General features: G+C 44.9%; 1 protein-coding gene and 1 non-coding gene across 3 annotated transcripts; both read right to left on the reverse strand.

Annotated features, from left to right (window-relative positions):
• Positions 1 to 2,158: 2,158 nt before the first annotated feature.
• Positions 2,159 to 9,537, reverse strand: Slc25a3 (solute carrier family 25 member 3). 2 transcript variants are annotated; one of them, XM_006979811.4, is made up of 8 exons: positions 9,399 to 9,537; positions 8,994 to 9,142; positions 7,289 to 7,410; positions 4,572 to 4,751; positions 4,049 to 4,230; positions 3,400 to 3,572; positions 2,594 to 2,704; positions 2,159 to 2,495 (listed from the first exon to the last, which is right to left on the reverse strand). In XM_006979811.4, the coding sequence occupies exons 2-8, from the start codon at positions 9,136 to 9,138 to the stop codon at positions 2,335 to 2,337; spliced, it is 1,074 nt and encodes a 357-aa protein (XP_006979873.1). In that variant the 5' UTR covers positions 9,139 to 9,142; positions 9,399 to 9,537; the 3' UTR covers positions 2,159 to 2,334. The 2 variants fall into 2 exon arrangements, with proteins under 2 accessions (XP_006979873.1, XP_006979872.1); XM_006979810.4 differs by lacking the exon at positions 7,289 to 7,410 and adding an exon at positions 7,579 to 7,703.
• Positions 3,644 to 3,887, reverse strand: LOC121823866 (small nucleolar RNA SNORA53). The gene has a single exon (XR_006065503.1). It is a non-coding gene; the product is annotated as a small nucleolar RNA SNORA53 (small nucleolar RNA).
• Positions 9,538 to 15,587: the final 6,050 nt, after the last annotated feature.

Raw genomic sequence — 15,587 nt, forward strand, 5'->3', positions numbered from 1 at the left:
AAACCACCCCCAACATATGTATTAAATTACTAGATTTGCGTACTTGTTATCAGTACTTCTTATTAGTACATCTGAAGTCAGAGGTTCTAAGTAGCCCAGACTGGCCTCAAGCTAGCAATCCACCTGCCTCTATCTCGTAAGTGATGGGGTCACAGGCATACACCCATCGAATGTTTCTAAGTGGACATTTTACTTGGATTTTGAAGAACAAATGTTTGTGTAACCATCAGAATGACTTTGAACTCAACTGGAAAGAGCAGTTCTCAAGAGCTTGAACACAGCATCCTTTGTACCAACACCTACAAATAAAACCTGCTCTTGAACCCTACATTTAGAAATAAAAATGCTTTAGAAATGAAAGGCTGATTGTGTACCCTGAATAGTTTGAAGTCTTTGATCTAGTCTGGGTTGTCTGTACCAATCTATCTCTATTTCCAATCCCACCTGTTATAACGTTCTGGAAGATGACCCTCCCAGCAAGAAAGCCTTGGGCAAGGTATGGTGGTACACACCTTCAATAACAGCCCTCAGGAAGACAGTCCTGTCAGTTCAAGACCAGCCAGAATATATAGAGGAACTGTCTCAAAAAAAAAAAAAAAAAAAACAACAACAACAAACAAACCAGTTTTACTCTTTCCCTTTTATCTGGGATTTGTCATACAGTGGAAGTTTGCTAGAAAACTCTGAAGGTCAAGTCCTAAATCAGCTTCATCTTTGCCTTTACTACAAGCCTTAGAAGCCACCCAACTCCAGCTGCCCTGGAGCCACCAATATGCTACAAGAGAACCTTTCTAGCGCAGGCAAATGAAAAGCTGAAGACCATCCGAAGATCCAGAGCCAGAACTTCGAATGCTTGCGATTGTGTGCCCTAACTTAGGTACCTGTCTTGTGACATGGCAGTAAGGAATGCACACTGCCAATGCCGTTACCACAGTAACCATCTGGCTAGACCCAGGAAACACAAGGTTTCACCTAAAAATCCCACACCTATTAACCCTTCCTCCTCTCTTCAGTAAAGGCATAAGGTGACAACAGAGAAATTAACATCCAACCAGATGCACGGCTCCTATATTTAGTTCACCGTTCTTAGAAAACAGAATTATAATAAAAGCATTTCTATTGGAGTCCTTGCAGAAGCAAGCTATGGTAGCTCTTATCTGTAATCCCAGAAAGCTGTGACAGGAGGGTCACCTGACTGGCTTCACTGTGGTTAAGTTCCAGACCAGTAGCCAGGGATACAAAAGTTCAGCCCCCTGTCTCAAAATTCTTGGACCCAATCCTTACCCCAGCACACATACACACACATTTTATATTTATCTTATGTAGAGACTGTCAGCCCTCTCCAAATAACCAAGGACTTCAAAGCAAAACTGTAATCAGAAGAGCATAAACTAGGCCTTTGTATTTGAGTAAGTGGAAAAGTGACCTACAAAAACATTACACTGTAGTTTTAAAATGTGGTTGAAGCCTCTAACTAAACCTCAGGAGTCTTGAGTATGCTTGAGGCTGCATCTCCTGCTCCAATCACCCGACTGTTTTCCAGCAGTCTTTCTCTTTAAATCCAAACTGGAAATAGCCGACAGTAGATTTAGTCTGGTTGTGTGAAAAGCAGGTTAGTTTATGAGTTTTTTAGCAATCCTGTTTTGGTCCTTAACTATCATTCTAAGAATTAGTTTAATTTGGGTGACCTTTTAAAAATAAAGATCAGGAAACTCAAAAACTGGACATGAGACAAAAATTTGCTATCCCAAAATTAGCTTGTCAAAACAAACCCACAAATGAGTGTTTATCCATATTTAATAAACCATGTTTTGAAAACTTAAGACTATTTCCTAATACAGGACCTCCTTCAGTGAGGAGACAATTCAGGAAGAACACCAATGGTTAGTTTACATTTGTTCCTGGGAGAATATCTTAATTCTTTGTACTATTTTATGACTAAATCTTTTTTCAATGCTAGATTTTGTTCGTGGTGTTGGTGGTTTTTTGAGACAGGGTCTCTGTGTAGCTTTGGAGCCTACTCTGGAACATGCTCTGTACACCAGGCTGGCCTTGAACTCACCTTCACCTGCCTCTGCCTCCTGAGTGCTGAGATTAAAAGCGTGGAACCATCCCCGCCAAGCCTCGATACCAGGTTTTAAAACAACCAATTCATAGACATGAGTGGATGAGTTTATTTAGAGTAAGTTTGAAACCCTTGCCTTCAGCAAGGGTACTACAGTAATCACATCCGGAACAGACAACTCCTACACTGTCCAATATATAAAAGTTCCTCTGTACTTTCTTAACACTGATCAACAAGCAGATTCAGTCCATGTTACTTTGATGCATGATCTACTCAGTCAACCCAAGCTTCTTCTTCAGAGACTCTGGCATCTCAGGTGGAGGAGGGCGAGGGAGCCTGAAGTAGACCTTCACGGAGTCATAGATGAACCACTGTAGTGCGGTCAGAGTGCCAATCATGATGATTCGGGCAAAGAGGCCCTTCCACACACCTGGTTCACAGAGGACATGTGAATGGAGTGTCCCACCACCTGCCACCACCCGCCACTCCCCACATGGTGCTTTTTCTTTAGGGGGAAGCCAATCTTACCTCTGAAGCCGAGTCTCTGCAGGACCTGAGAAGCTGTGCTTCCCTTCTCTTTATTCAGTACAGAGACCACAGAGTCAGCAGGGTGAGAAACAATTGCACAGAAGACTCCAGCTGAAGGGGGAAAAAAATCAAGATAAATTCAGTGATAGTCCTGCCTCAGCCTCCCAAGTACTAGGATTACAGGCATGTGTTACCACATTGGCTCTCTAGTTTTATTATTTAAATCTTTTTTAAAAAAAATTTATATTTATTCATTTTCTATGTGTGAGTGTTTTCCCTGCATGTATACCATATGCATGCCTTGTATGCTCACAAATGGCATGCTCTCAGAGGTCAGAAAAGGGCATTTTCTCCTGCATATGGAGTTATAGATAGATGGCTATAAGCAGATGCATTTTCAAGCATAATAGTGGTATGCCATAATAATAATGGGAATTATAAAATAACTTTTAGGAAGTAATTAGAAAGTATTTATGAATCCAGCAGAGCATAAAAACAGGAAAACAAAACTGCATTTTTTAACCTTTGGAAGTTTTTTCTTCACAAAGGGACCAATAACGGAAGTGAATACAATCTGCTCATAATTTCATGAACAAGTGTGTTCTAAATAATTCATACCAGCTGGAGGGAGTAGTGGTGCACACCTTTAATGCCAGCACATGGGAGACAGTAGCAAGTGGATCTCTGTGAGTTCAAAGCCATCCTGGTCTACAGAGTGAATTCCAGGACAGCCATGGTTATATAGTGAGACCCTGCCTATATATAAATAACTAAGTAAATAAAGAATGTAAATAAGTAAGCCATACCTATGTAACCTGCCACAAACGTCACAACCAGCTGCTCTGCCTTTGAACATTCACTTCGGGGCTTGGGAACCACAAATTTGTACAATGCTTCAACAGTACGTTCAAAGCAGGCAAATTTCATCATGGTGTATGGGATCTGTCTCATCCACAGAGGAGCAACGCCCTTGTAGAACCTAGGAAATGAGGAGGAGGCTAATTACACAGGGGTCCGAGTTAGCCTAGCGGAGATTCCCACCAGCACACAAGTGTCCGCACACCAGTCGAGTCCTGACAGTAACACATGACAGCATGACGCCAGTCATTTCCATCAGAACCTAAGACTAGCATGCAGGTATATTTATCTCACATGCCAATGACTCAAGCACCTTTGACTATACAACCAACAAAGTTGCTGGATGTTTCTTGGACTGGAACTACAAGAAACAAGAAGTTTACAAGTAGAACTCAATTCAAGATCACCCACAAAGGTGGATCTAAGGAAGCATGTTGGTACACGAAACACGCAAGTTAACTGTCAGTATATTAGAGATGCTCTAACAAGCCCAACCCACCCAAGTCCACAGACACTTAAGTTAACTCATTTTCAGGTGGACAAATGGACTTAAGCTCTCTCTCCCCGGTGGTTACTTTCAGGAAAATGCTCACTTACGCATTTAAGCCTTCTTCGCCATACATTTTGGGAACAGCTTCCCTCAATGTGTTGGCATAGCCAGGCTGGGTTTGGATTCGAACTTTAGCAGCTTCCATAGGAGCCAGGGCAATGTCAGCAAAGAATTCAGCACTGGCAGAAGCAGCTAAATACAGTGACGTGCGCCACAGATAGGTGTTTTCCTAAAAATCAAATACAGAACAGACGTGAATCACTGCCACACTGTCTATTTCAATGTGACTCTCTATGACACAACACAACTTCAGACATCTTAAAAATATTCCTCTCCCCTTTTTTGGTCTAAGACAAGCTTCACAGAAATCCAATATAGGCACTAAGAGGAGCATAGTAATGTATGGAATACACTTTGTTTTTCATCCTCCCTTTATGATTTGAGACAGGCTGCTCACTATTCCAGGGGCCATTTCTTTAGCTATAAAGCATGGTAAGTCAAACAAAAAGCACAACATCCTTCTTGATCCCCAACACTCGGGACTTTTAGTGTCAGAGTTAAATCACATACCTCACCAAGCATGTTGCTATATAAGACTTTGAAGACTTCATAAAAGCCGAACTTGCAGAGCCCTTGCATGGAGTAGCCAATGAAAGTTGGGGCCCATCCTTTAGCCAGACCACGAACACCATCCTCTTTCAGTGTAACGGAGAACCCATTAAATATGCCCTTGTACTTCTGAGGGTCCACCTTTAAGAAGGGAAATGTTAATAAAATGCAAAGAGCCATGTTAATTAGCTGTGTGGTGTTTATTTGCAAGTTTACAATGAGTTTTCTTAAAAAATACAATTTAAAAATAATCTAACACTTTGCAAACATTGTATTCTACTAAGTTTTTCTTTCTTATTTTAAAATTTAATAACTACAAAAAAGGTATATGCCAGTTCTTAGCTTAATATAAACACCTATGATTTCTAAAAATCTGTGGTATAGTCATGTGTGTGTGCTTCTGTGTGCATGCATGTGGAGGCCAGAGGTTGATGCTGGGAACATCTACTTTGGGATCTTCTCCACAACAGTGCCTGCATCTCAGGCTAGCTGGCAGAGAACTCCAGGGATCCTCCTGTATCCTCCCTGACAGTGGGATTACAAGCATGCCCAACTTTTTACACAGGTGCTTAGGAATATCACCTAAATTCTTCATACTATCACCTAAATTCTTCATATTAACATAACAAATACTCTACCAACTAAGCCACCTTCCTAGCCAAACCAGGAAGATGTGGGTGTTTAAAACAGGGTCCCTATCCCAGGCTGGCCTCAAACTCACAGCGAACCTCCTACATCTGCCTCCCAAGTGCTGGATTATAAGCATGAGCTACCACTTCCCAGGCCCTACTCAGGATTGTTTTTATAAGTAGAAACAACTTCTACATCAAGGTCTAGGTTCCTTTAAACTATACTTAACTCTTGGATAGTCATGACTATAAAATTCCAACAATAACAAAAAAAACCCTGTTCTTAATTCTCACCACTTTTTTCTTTATCGAGACAGGGTCTCTCTCACTATACAGCTCAGGCTAGCATCAAACTGAAGAGGTCTACCTGCCTGTGCTGGGATTAAAGGCATGTACCACCACACCTAGTACATTACCTTTTAAAACAACTTAAAGCTATTTATTGTCTAAATATGTAAATATGTATTCCTGATATCGGAATCCTTTAAGTAGACTATACTATACTGTGAACCTTTGTGAACAGTAGATAATCAAACTAAATACAATTTTTAGAGGTACAGCATCTGAGAATCTCTTTTACTTCAGAAATTAAATTCACTCCAGAAGACATGCATGTTTCAGAGAAGCTACACTTCACATCTGTTCACTTAACAACCAATGGGGTAGGGGCTTATCTCACTATTTCTGCCAATACTAGAAGGGTTGGGATACATCACCTTCCTCTCTCCCTCTAATATTTCACCTTCCTTTCTCTTTTAGGTAAGGAGACTTCTAATCCTGTTTGGGACAAATAAATTTTTAATGTTTGATTACTTTTAATAGTTATAAAATATTCAAATAATAAAAAAAATATAGAAGAGGCAATGCTCACAAATTTTCCTATGGACAGTAAGAGCTTTGAGAAATCAACATGATCTTTGTCTCAGTCTATTCGTATTTAGGGACAGGAATTACTTCACATACACAGGAAGAAGATTGATTACCCATTCTGATATATAAAATACTTATGCAATGACTACTTGGGGTCTTAAATTAGTAAGCCTTGAAAAAGGCCTCTGGCCAGAACTAAACACCAGCAGTTATGATGCCCTTACAGTAAAACCGAGACCAGCTAACAATCTACTCACACGTGTGAGAGGCAGTCAAGGAGAACCGAGAGGCAGCTCAGTGCTAAGAGTTCATACTGCCCCTTCCAGCAGAGTTCAGCTCCCTGCACCCATGCCATACAGCTCACAACCCTGGTAGCTCCAGCTCCAGGAGATGGGACACCCTCTTCTGGCCTCCTTGGGCATCCACATACTTAAGTAACAATCCAAAAACAAAACAAAACAAACAAAAACCACCTTAAAAAAGAAAATGAAAAAGAACTAGGAATCTCTTTCCTGAAGCCAGCAGTTGTGATGCCTCCACTTCTCAGTTGTGAAGCTCTTTACACAGCTGAGAACTGGGGCTGGTTAGGAGCACTGGACTGGATCCTCAGCACCCAGATGGCTCACAACCACCTGTAACTCAGGCTCCAGGGAATCAGATGCCCTGTTGGGGCATTCTTGGGCACCAGGCACACATGTGGTACATGAACATACATGTAGGTATACATATGTATAAAGTAAAAATAAAAATCTTTTAAGAAATAAAAGGCTGGAACTGTAGCTCAGTGGTTGAGCGTGCTCCTAGCACACATACTAAAGACCGTGGTTCCATCTCCAGCACAATATATACTAGTAAAAAATGAGGCCATCAATTTGAGGGGAAGTGGATGCAGGGGAGGGGTTGTCGGGAGCAAAGGAAGAGGGAAGTGATATAATTACATTCTAGCTTAAAACCATTTTGTAGTTAGTAAGAGAAACCACATATACAGAAGACACCCAGGCCAGTAAAATGGCAGGCGCTTGCCTGCAAGCCTGACAGCCTGGGACAAGTCTCAAGTAGTGTGAACCAGCTCCCAGAGGCTGCCATCCACCAGACACCCGCCCACACACTAACACATCAATATCATTCATTTATACAGTACAAATAAGTATAAATAAAACCACTCATGCCAATACAAACCTGCATGCGGCATTTTACTAAATCCAGGGGAACAACAGCAGTGTGTGTCAGCCCACAACTTAAGACCCCACCAAAGCCACACAGTGCATAATACTTCATGGAGCCAAATTCACAACTGTACTCTGCAATAAGACAAGACACACCGTGCATTTTAATATAAACTTGTATTAGTGGTCATCAACTTACCTCCTTGGTAGTTAGGTTTCCACACATCTTGTTAGTAGCAGTCTACCTCTTACAACTTAGCAACCATATTTCAACAACGCTTTAGTCCAACATGCAACACAAACCTGCATTCTGCATTTAACCAGATCTAGAGGAACCAATGCTGTATGTGTTGTGCCACAGCTAATAATTCCTCCAACTCCACAGAGGATAAAGAATCTGCCAGATCCATATTCACAGCTATACTGCTCTGTTTGATTGAAGAAAAAAAATCAATTATTTCTTCAGAGATTGAGAAGTTGAGGGGGATTAGGAAAAAAAATTTCTATTTCCTTTTGAAATAGCACTATAACTACTAGGCAGCTTTAGCCACCAGCTACAATTAGTGAGAAAGATGAGTTCTTATACAGTGTAAATTATAAGAAAGTCATTGTCAAATCAAATCACTTAAAATTATCAGGATGTGTATCTGTGAGATTTTAATTGCCTCTAACTTTGACTATTCTCTAAAAGTTCCTACCCTGGTAACTTCAACTAAGCGCAGTTGCTAAGAGAGTGAAGAACAAATCAAATTCAAAAAGAGCACTTGACAGGTACAGAACCTGCTAACTTTAACGTTTACGCCAGCTATTAACCAACTACTCACTCATGAACTCCCATAAAACCACATGTGCCTCTAATTCCTGCCATCAAAAAACGTTAACCATCTGCTTTAGCTTTTTAAAGCAGAGGGAGATGAAAGGAAATAAATCGGAAAGCGGAAAGACTTTTCGATTTACATTTAAGACATAACAGAAGCACATGAATGACTGGGGGGGGGGGGCTTTCTGTTTTACAGGCAGTGTTGGTAACCACTTTTGACTGCTATAATTCCATGTCCAGGTTTCCCTGTACCCATGTTCCATTGGGATTTAAGACAAACAATTAAATCAACCAACCACCTCGAATCCCAGAAGATAACCTCTTAATAACAATCTGCAAGTCATCTTCACCAGCAGCACCAAAAGCGAGAGACCCCCTCCCATCACCTGACAGACAACCAAACGAAAAGATGACTCCCCCATCAGCTAACCAAAAAAAAAAAAAAAAAAAAAAAAAACACCTTGGAAAATGTGAGCGAAAAGGAGTCTTTTTCCAGGAGGGGGTTAAAAAAAAAAAAAAAAAAAGAGGCAAATCAAATCATAAGTTATGGAGTTGCAACTGTGGCTGACCAGTGATCAGAAAGGAGACTTTACCCAGCTGACTTGGCTGACCAAGCGGGCACAAGGGGGGGAGATAAAGAAGTTGGGAACCGCCTCTCTGCCTCTACTCCTTTGGGGACACCGAGAGGTCACTGAGTGGCGCTGGGCCCGGGCCCTTCCACGCCCTTGAGGGAGGGCCAAGGATCCCGACAGCGGCCGGGATCAGGGTCAGCGCCCGGGATCGGTCCTTTCCGGGACCTCCAGCCCGGGTCTCGGAGGCTGAGCAGTGGGGTGGTGGTGGGGTGGGGAGGAAGGACAGCATGGCTCTGGCGCTCGCACGGAGCACGGTGTGACCTCACCTTCCACGGCGGCGGCAGCCAGGTGGCGGGAACGCCGGGGCGGGCCCGGGGGGCTGCGGGGGCCCGAGGGGCCATCGTGCACCAGCTGCAGGTGCGGCGCGTTGAAGGGGTTCGCCCGGGCCAGATGTGCCACGGACGAGAACATGCTCCTGCCGGGGGGGGGGAAGAGAGAGAGAAGCGGGGAGGTGAGGGACCCCGCACCGGGCCCTGGCACCGGAGGCCGCCACCGAGCCCGACCCACGCCGGCTCGGCGGCGCCCTTGACGAGGTCACGGCGTCTTCCCCCCCGCCAACCCCCAGGGACGCCGCGCCCGGCCGGGCCCACCGCCAAGGCGGCGGCCACCAGGGACCTGAGGGCTCGGCGCCCCGCACCCTCCGCGCCCAGGCCCGGGCCGCGCGCACTTGCCTAAGATGGCGAACACTCAACCGCTCGCTCGGCCAGGCTGCGGCGCACAGAGGCCGAATGTCCTCCCCGCCCGGAGATCGGTGCCCTTTCGCGCGGCGTCACCGTGACGCCGCCCCGAGCGTCACTGCGCCGCGCGCCGCTCATTGGCGGAGAGGAGCGCGGAGCCCCGGGCGTCACCACGTCCTCCTAGCAACCTTATCCCCGCCCCCGGCCGCCCCCGGCCCTTCCGGGCCTGCGAGTGCGCAGGAGGATTCGTACTGCGCAGGCGCACACCCCGAGCCATGCCTTTTTTTTTTTTTATTGTAATCTTGGCCTTGGTCCGGCAGGCGACCTACCCACTTTGTCCCTTCACCTTCAGGTGTTTCTCCTTGGCGCCAGGAATTTTTACATACCTTTAAGTCATGGCTGGGATAAAGTTTTAAAAGCAGGAATGTTTTAAGGGATAGGTTATTTAGGTACTGAAGCTGGGCGGTGGCTACAAGATCGTATCATGTCTCATCTACTTATTGTAAAAAAAAATTCCACTCACTGACTTTAGGCATAGGCCTGTCTAAATTTTCCACCAGAAATTACTGGAGGAAAGAATGTGCAGGAAGAGCTCATACAATACACAAAACAGCTTCTGCTTTGCAGTAATGTCGCGTGGAGATAGTCAATGCTTCATTCCTGCAGGCACCTCTAGACATGCGCTGGAATGAAAGTGGACTGCCAGTGTGTGCTTACGACATTCAGAAGATCATCATTACCCTCACATCAAGAAGGAGGGGCCTAGTTCCATGTGGGAAGGGTTTAGTAGGGATTAAACATTCTTGCTTTTAACATTTTCCTGGGAAATTTAGCTCATCTTTACTAAGCCTTTTTACTTAACCTAAGGCACTCACAGAGCTGGCTCGTGGGCTGACCCCTGTAGTTACACTAGGTCTACCTCTGTGTTTAACGCTTTGCTATGTCATTTTTAAATTCTTCTTTTTTAGCCGGACGGTGGTGGTGCACGCCTATAATCCTAGCACTAGGGAGGCAGAGCCAGGCGGATCTCTGTGAGTTTGAGGCCAGCCTGGGCTACAGAGCAAGATCCAGGACAGTCAGGGCTGTCTTTAAAAAAAAAAAAAAAAAGTTACAAAACATTTCCCATAAACTTACTAGGCTTACATTGGTGTTGCGGCATATTGGCTCACACTGTATGAAAGGTGCATTCTGATTGGTTTAATAAAGAGCTGAATGGCCAATAGCTAGGCAGCAGAAAATAGGCATGACTTCCAGAGAGAGGGGGAGGAACTGGAGAAGAATCTAGGCACACAAGAGACACCAGCGAGCTGTGGAGCAAGTCGGATGTACAGAATGAAGGAGGTAAGAAGCCAGATAGTAGAACAGTGATTAACAGGAGCGGGTTAATTTAAGTTATAAGAGCTAGTTGGGAACAAGCCCGAGCTAAAGGCCGAGGTTTCATAATTAATAAGTCACTGGGGCTGGAGAGATGGCTCATAGGTTAAGTGCACTGGCTGCTCTTCCGGAGGACACGGGTTCAGTTCCCAGCACCCACATGGTGGCTCACAACCATCTGTAATGAGATCTGGTGCCCTCTTCTGGCCTGCAGGTGTACACGCAGACAACATTGTTTACATAATGAATACATTTATTAAAAAAATAAACAAATCTGTGTCATTATTTGAGGGCTGGCAGTCCCCAAAGAAAGCTAACTACACATTAGTTATTTTTCTGTTGCTGTGATACGGCATCATGACCAAGGCAACGTATAAAAGGAACGGTTTATTTGGGCTTACACTTCCAGAGGGGTAAACTCTAAGATTGCATCCATCTTGATGGGGAGGCGTGGCAGCACACAGCTGGCATGATGGGCGTGGCAGGGAGGCGTGGCAGCACACAGCTGGCATGATGGGCGTGGCAGGGAGGCGTGGCAGCGCCTAGTGGGCGTGGCATAGAGGCGTGGCAGCGCGCGGTGGGCATGGTGGGGAGACGTGGCAGCACGCAGTGGGCACAGTGGCAAGATCAGGAAGCTGAGAGCTCACAGCTTCAATAACAAACAGGAAGCAGAGAGAGGAAACCGGAAGTAGGCAAGGCCTTTTCATCTCAAAGCCCACCCCCCAGGTCCATAAAGCAGGACTGGTAAACCTCCCCAAACAGTGTTACCAAGGCACCAAGGGCCAGGACTATGGGGGACATTTCTCATTCAAACCACCCCAGGGCTGGAGACATAGCCAAGCGGTACAAGAGGCTGTGAATTCCATCCCCCAAAAAGAAAAGAAGGTGAGCGTCCAGATAGCTCAGAGAAAGGTGGCTGTAGCCAAACCTAAGACCCGGAACTGGGTTTCTGAGACCCACAGATTCTCAAAAGCTGCCCTCTGATTTCTACATGTGTGCCACAGCTCACATGAACCTACCCCCCCAACACACACACACACAGAATAAAATCTTAAAATATGTTTTGAAAGTATTATCTAGGCACAATATTAAAACTCCCATTTCTTGATTTTTATGTATTATTATCGTGTGTGTGTGTGTGTGTGTGTGTGTGTGTGTGTGTGTGTGTGTGTGTGTGAGCTCATGTGTACACACAGAAGTTAGAGAACAACTTCCGGTTGGTTTTCTCTCTCTACCAAGTGGGTCCTGGCTTGCCAGTCTTGGTATGCTGAGCCGTCTCAACAGCCTTCTAAACTCTTCCATTTAGCATAGTACAGGTGGGTGGACATTAAGGCAGAGTTGGTCCTTATACATAAGGCCGAGGGCCATATACAAAAATCACAAGAATGCGGAAGATGTACTTAAAACGACACAGATGAAAATTTCAGTTACTTATTAACAAGGTCTCAAAGGAATATTGAAAGAACTTATTTTCCCAAGAGTGGTGGATTGCTTGTCAACCAAGTTCTACCATCAAATAGATGTGTGATGTCTGTCCCTCCACAGATGTGACAGCCACCCAACCTAAGTTCTGACACATAGGTGGGACTTTGACATTCAGGACGTGTCTGGTGAGAGCTGGCGTTCCAGGAAGATGGAGTTAATTAGTACACAAGCAACTTTTATTGGCCAAAGAAAGGTCACAATATCACTGCCGTCTCCTAGCAACTTTGTCGGGCCGTCTCCTCTTCCCACATTACACTACATCTTCCTGATTGGCAAAAGTCTCAGGAAGAATTCAGGAGTAGAGAGGGTATAGGAATGTAGTGACAGATAGGGTGAAAAGTACCCAGACACCTGTGTGCCTTGGGCTCCCACTTGCCAGGTTCGTCTGCCTGATTTGATCTCATAGAAACAGAGGTAGTCTTGAAGGTTTATAAGGTGACTTTTATTTTTATAGCTTATAAAGTTTATTCTACTCCTGCCTCTGCTCCCTCCTCCCAACACCAGATAACTTTGCTATAGCTGGATAAAGCTGACACCCTCCCCCTCGGTGCTGTGTATGCATCTGGTCCGGAAGCTGGTGGACGACATTCATGGCTAGCTGGCAGAGCCGTGTGCTTATCTGTCCTGCCAGCAAGGTGACCTTCATAGGGTAACAACTGCTGCTGCTTCACTTCTGCTTCCCCAACAGTATACAGATTTTTCTTACGGTTAACCCCAACTCAAAACCATGTAGGGAAAGGAATTCTGGGAAATATAGTTGCAGCTTTACAAAACAGTGAAGAAGTCACAGGGCTGGTGAGATAACTCAGCAGGTAAAGAAGCCAGCCCAAGGTCAAGTTCAATTCCCGCAATGCACATAAAGAGTGAAGGAGAAAACCACCTCTACAAAGTTGTCCTGTGACCTCTACATACAGTCTCTCTCTCTCTCTCTCTCTCTCTCTCTCTCTCTCTCTCTCTCTCTCTCCCTCTCTCTCTCTCTCTCTCTCCCCCCCCCCTCTCTCTCTCTCCCCCCCCCCCCTCTCTCTCTCTCTCTCTCTCTCTCTCTCACACACACACACACATACACACGATCGTGCGCCACCACAGGGAAGTAATCAAGGTCATTGAGGACTATGACACAGAGCTGGAGAGTTAATTAGCTCTGGGGAAAGATGGTGATAAAACATGGCTAGCTCAAACCAGGTGAAAGTACAGTGTTCCTAAATGTCTTTACTTGGAGGAGGAAGGAAAAAAGCATTCACCATCTCAATATCTGTAAACCAGGACGCAAAGAGTATGCTGCCTTATTAACTTTACTATAATCCACACGTCACACAGTGCAGCTGAATGGGGACGTGGTAGGAATCATCATCCCTGTATCTCTGGTGTTTTGTTGTTTGCTTTTTGTTTTGGAACAAGGTCTTGCTATGTAGCCTTGGATGTCCTGGAACTTGCTTTGTAGACCAGGCTGGCCTCAGCAGAGATCGGCCTGCCTCTGCCTGGGATTTAAGGTATGCACTACCATACCTGGTTATCCCTGCATTTTTTAAGTCCTTGATGTGGGCAGATGAGGTGGCTCAGTGGTTAAAATCACTTGCTGTTCTCGAGGAGGGCCTGGGTTCAGTTCCCAGTGCTCCCTTGGGGCCTTACAACCATCCGTAACTTTAGTTACTGAAATCTAGTGCCCTCTTCTGGCCTTTGTGAGCACCAGACAGGTATGAAGTATATAAATACATGCAAAGCACTCATTCACAGAAAATATAAGTAAATCATATATATATATATATATTGCACACCTTTAATCCCAGCACTCTTGAGGCAGAGGCAGGAGGATCTCTCAGTTCAAGGCCAGGCTGGTCTACAAGAGTGAGTTCCAGGACAGCCAGGACTACACAGAAACTTTGTCTCAACAATAAATATATAAATAAACAAATAAATAATAAAGTCCTTGATCATGCCATTAATCTCTGCAGGAATGTAGCACTGCTTTGGTTTAGCATTTTGGAATTTCTAGTGCCTTTGCCTGGGCCTTTTATATGATGAGAGCGCCAAGTCCTAACCACTAGACCATCAGGGATGCTTGGGTCTTTTATATGATAACAGTCCTCATCCCACAGACCAGAGGCTCGGCACAGGGACTCTGCCAATGGTGAGTTCATACATTCCCAATGTGCATGCTGTGGGATGTCTTTCTGTATGCTTTGAATATGTGTTGCTCTGAATGGTTCATAGATAAAGCTGTGTGGCCAATGGTGAGGCAGAATAAGGTTAGGCGGGACATTCTAACTGGAGAGGGAGGAGAAGAAAGGAGAATGAGAAGATGCTGAGAGCCCACGCCAGGAGAAGCAAGATGTGAAGGTCCCGGTAAGCCACGTGGCAAAACATAGATTAATAGAAATGGGATGAGTTAAGTTGTAAGAGCCAGCTAGCAATAAGCCTGAGCCAATAGGCCATAGAATTTGCAATTAATATTAAGCTTCTGAATGATTATTTTATAAGCAGCTGTGGAACTGCAGGGCCAGGTGGGACCGGAGAAACTTATGGCTATATGTGCATTTCAAAACTAGCGAATTATGATAAGATTAGTGTGGTGAGACCCAATGAGACAGATTTCATCCATAGGCTACTGATTGCTAGACTCCTGAAGTCTCCTTTTAGGCTGGTGACCTACATGGTATTTTGGGTCTCTAGGAATTGAGGTCAATTCAGAGATAGCATCCAATAATATGTTTGGAGGTTTGTTTTTTTTTTCTCTTTTTCATTGAATAGCCAAACTAGTAAATGGATACAAGAGCTGGAGACCTGGTGATGGTAGCCAGTGCCTTTAATCCCAGCACTCCGAAGGCAGAAGCCAACCTAGTCTATAAAACCAGGACAGTCAAAACTACACAAAGAAACCCTGTCTCCCAAAACAAACAAAATAACAAAAGAGACAGAGACCTGTGGTGGTTTGAATAGGAATGGGACCCATAGGGTCATATATTTGAACACTTGGTCATTAGGGAGTGGCACTACTTGGGAGGGATTAGGAGGTGTGGCCTTATTGGAGGAAGTGTGTCACTGGTGGGGGTGGGCTTTGGGGGTTCAGAAGCCCAAGCCAGGCCCAGGATCTCTCTCTCTTCCTGCTGCCTTCAGATCCAGATGTAGAATCTCAACTACCTCTCCAGCACCATGTCTCCCTGCATGCTGCCTTGCTTCCTGCCATGCTGATAATGGACTAAACCACTGAAACTGTAAGCCGGCCCCAGTTAAATGATTTCCTTTATAAGAGTTGCAGGGAGTGGTGCCGGCGGCATACACCTGTAATCCCAGCGCTTGGGAGGCAGAGGCAGGTGGATCTCAATG

Source organism: Peromyscus maniculatus, chromosome 18 (genome assembly GCF_049852395.1).
Source record: "Peromyscus maniculatus bairdii isolate BWxNUB_F1_BW_parent chromosome 18, HU_Pman_BW_mat_3.1, whole genome shotgun sequence".
In the NCBI taxonomy this organism is placed as follows: domain Eukaryota; kingdom Metazoa; phylum Chordata; class Mammalia; order Rodentia; family Cricetidae; genus Peromyscus; species Peromyscus maniculatus.

Bases quoted from the DNA above. Each gene is read 5' to 3' on its own strand.
- Slc25a3 (XM_006979810.4), bottom strand. From the start codon at position 9,138: ATGTTCTCGTCCGTGGCACATCTGGCCCGGGCGAACCCCTTCAACGCG. The intron at 7,704-8,993 runs GTGAGGTCACAC...TCAATCAAACAG, and splicing joins GGCTGCCGCCGCCGTGGAAG to AGCAGTATAGCTGTGAATAT. The intron at 2,496-2,593 runs GTAAGATTGGCT...TCTGTGAACCAG, and splicing joins GCAGAGACTCGGCTTCAGAG to GTGTGTGGAAGGGCCTCTTT.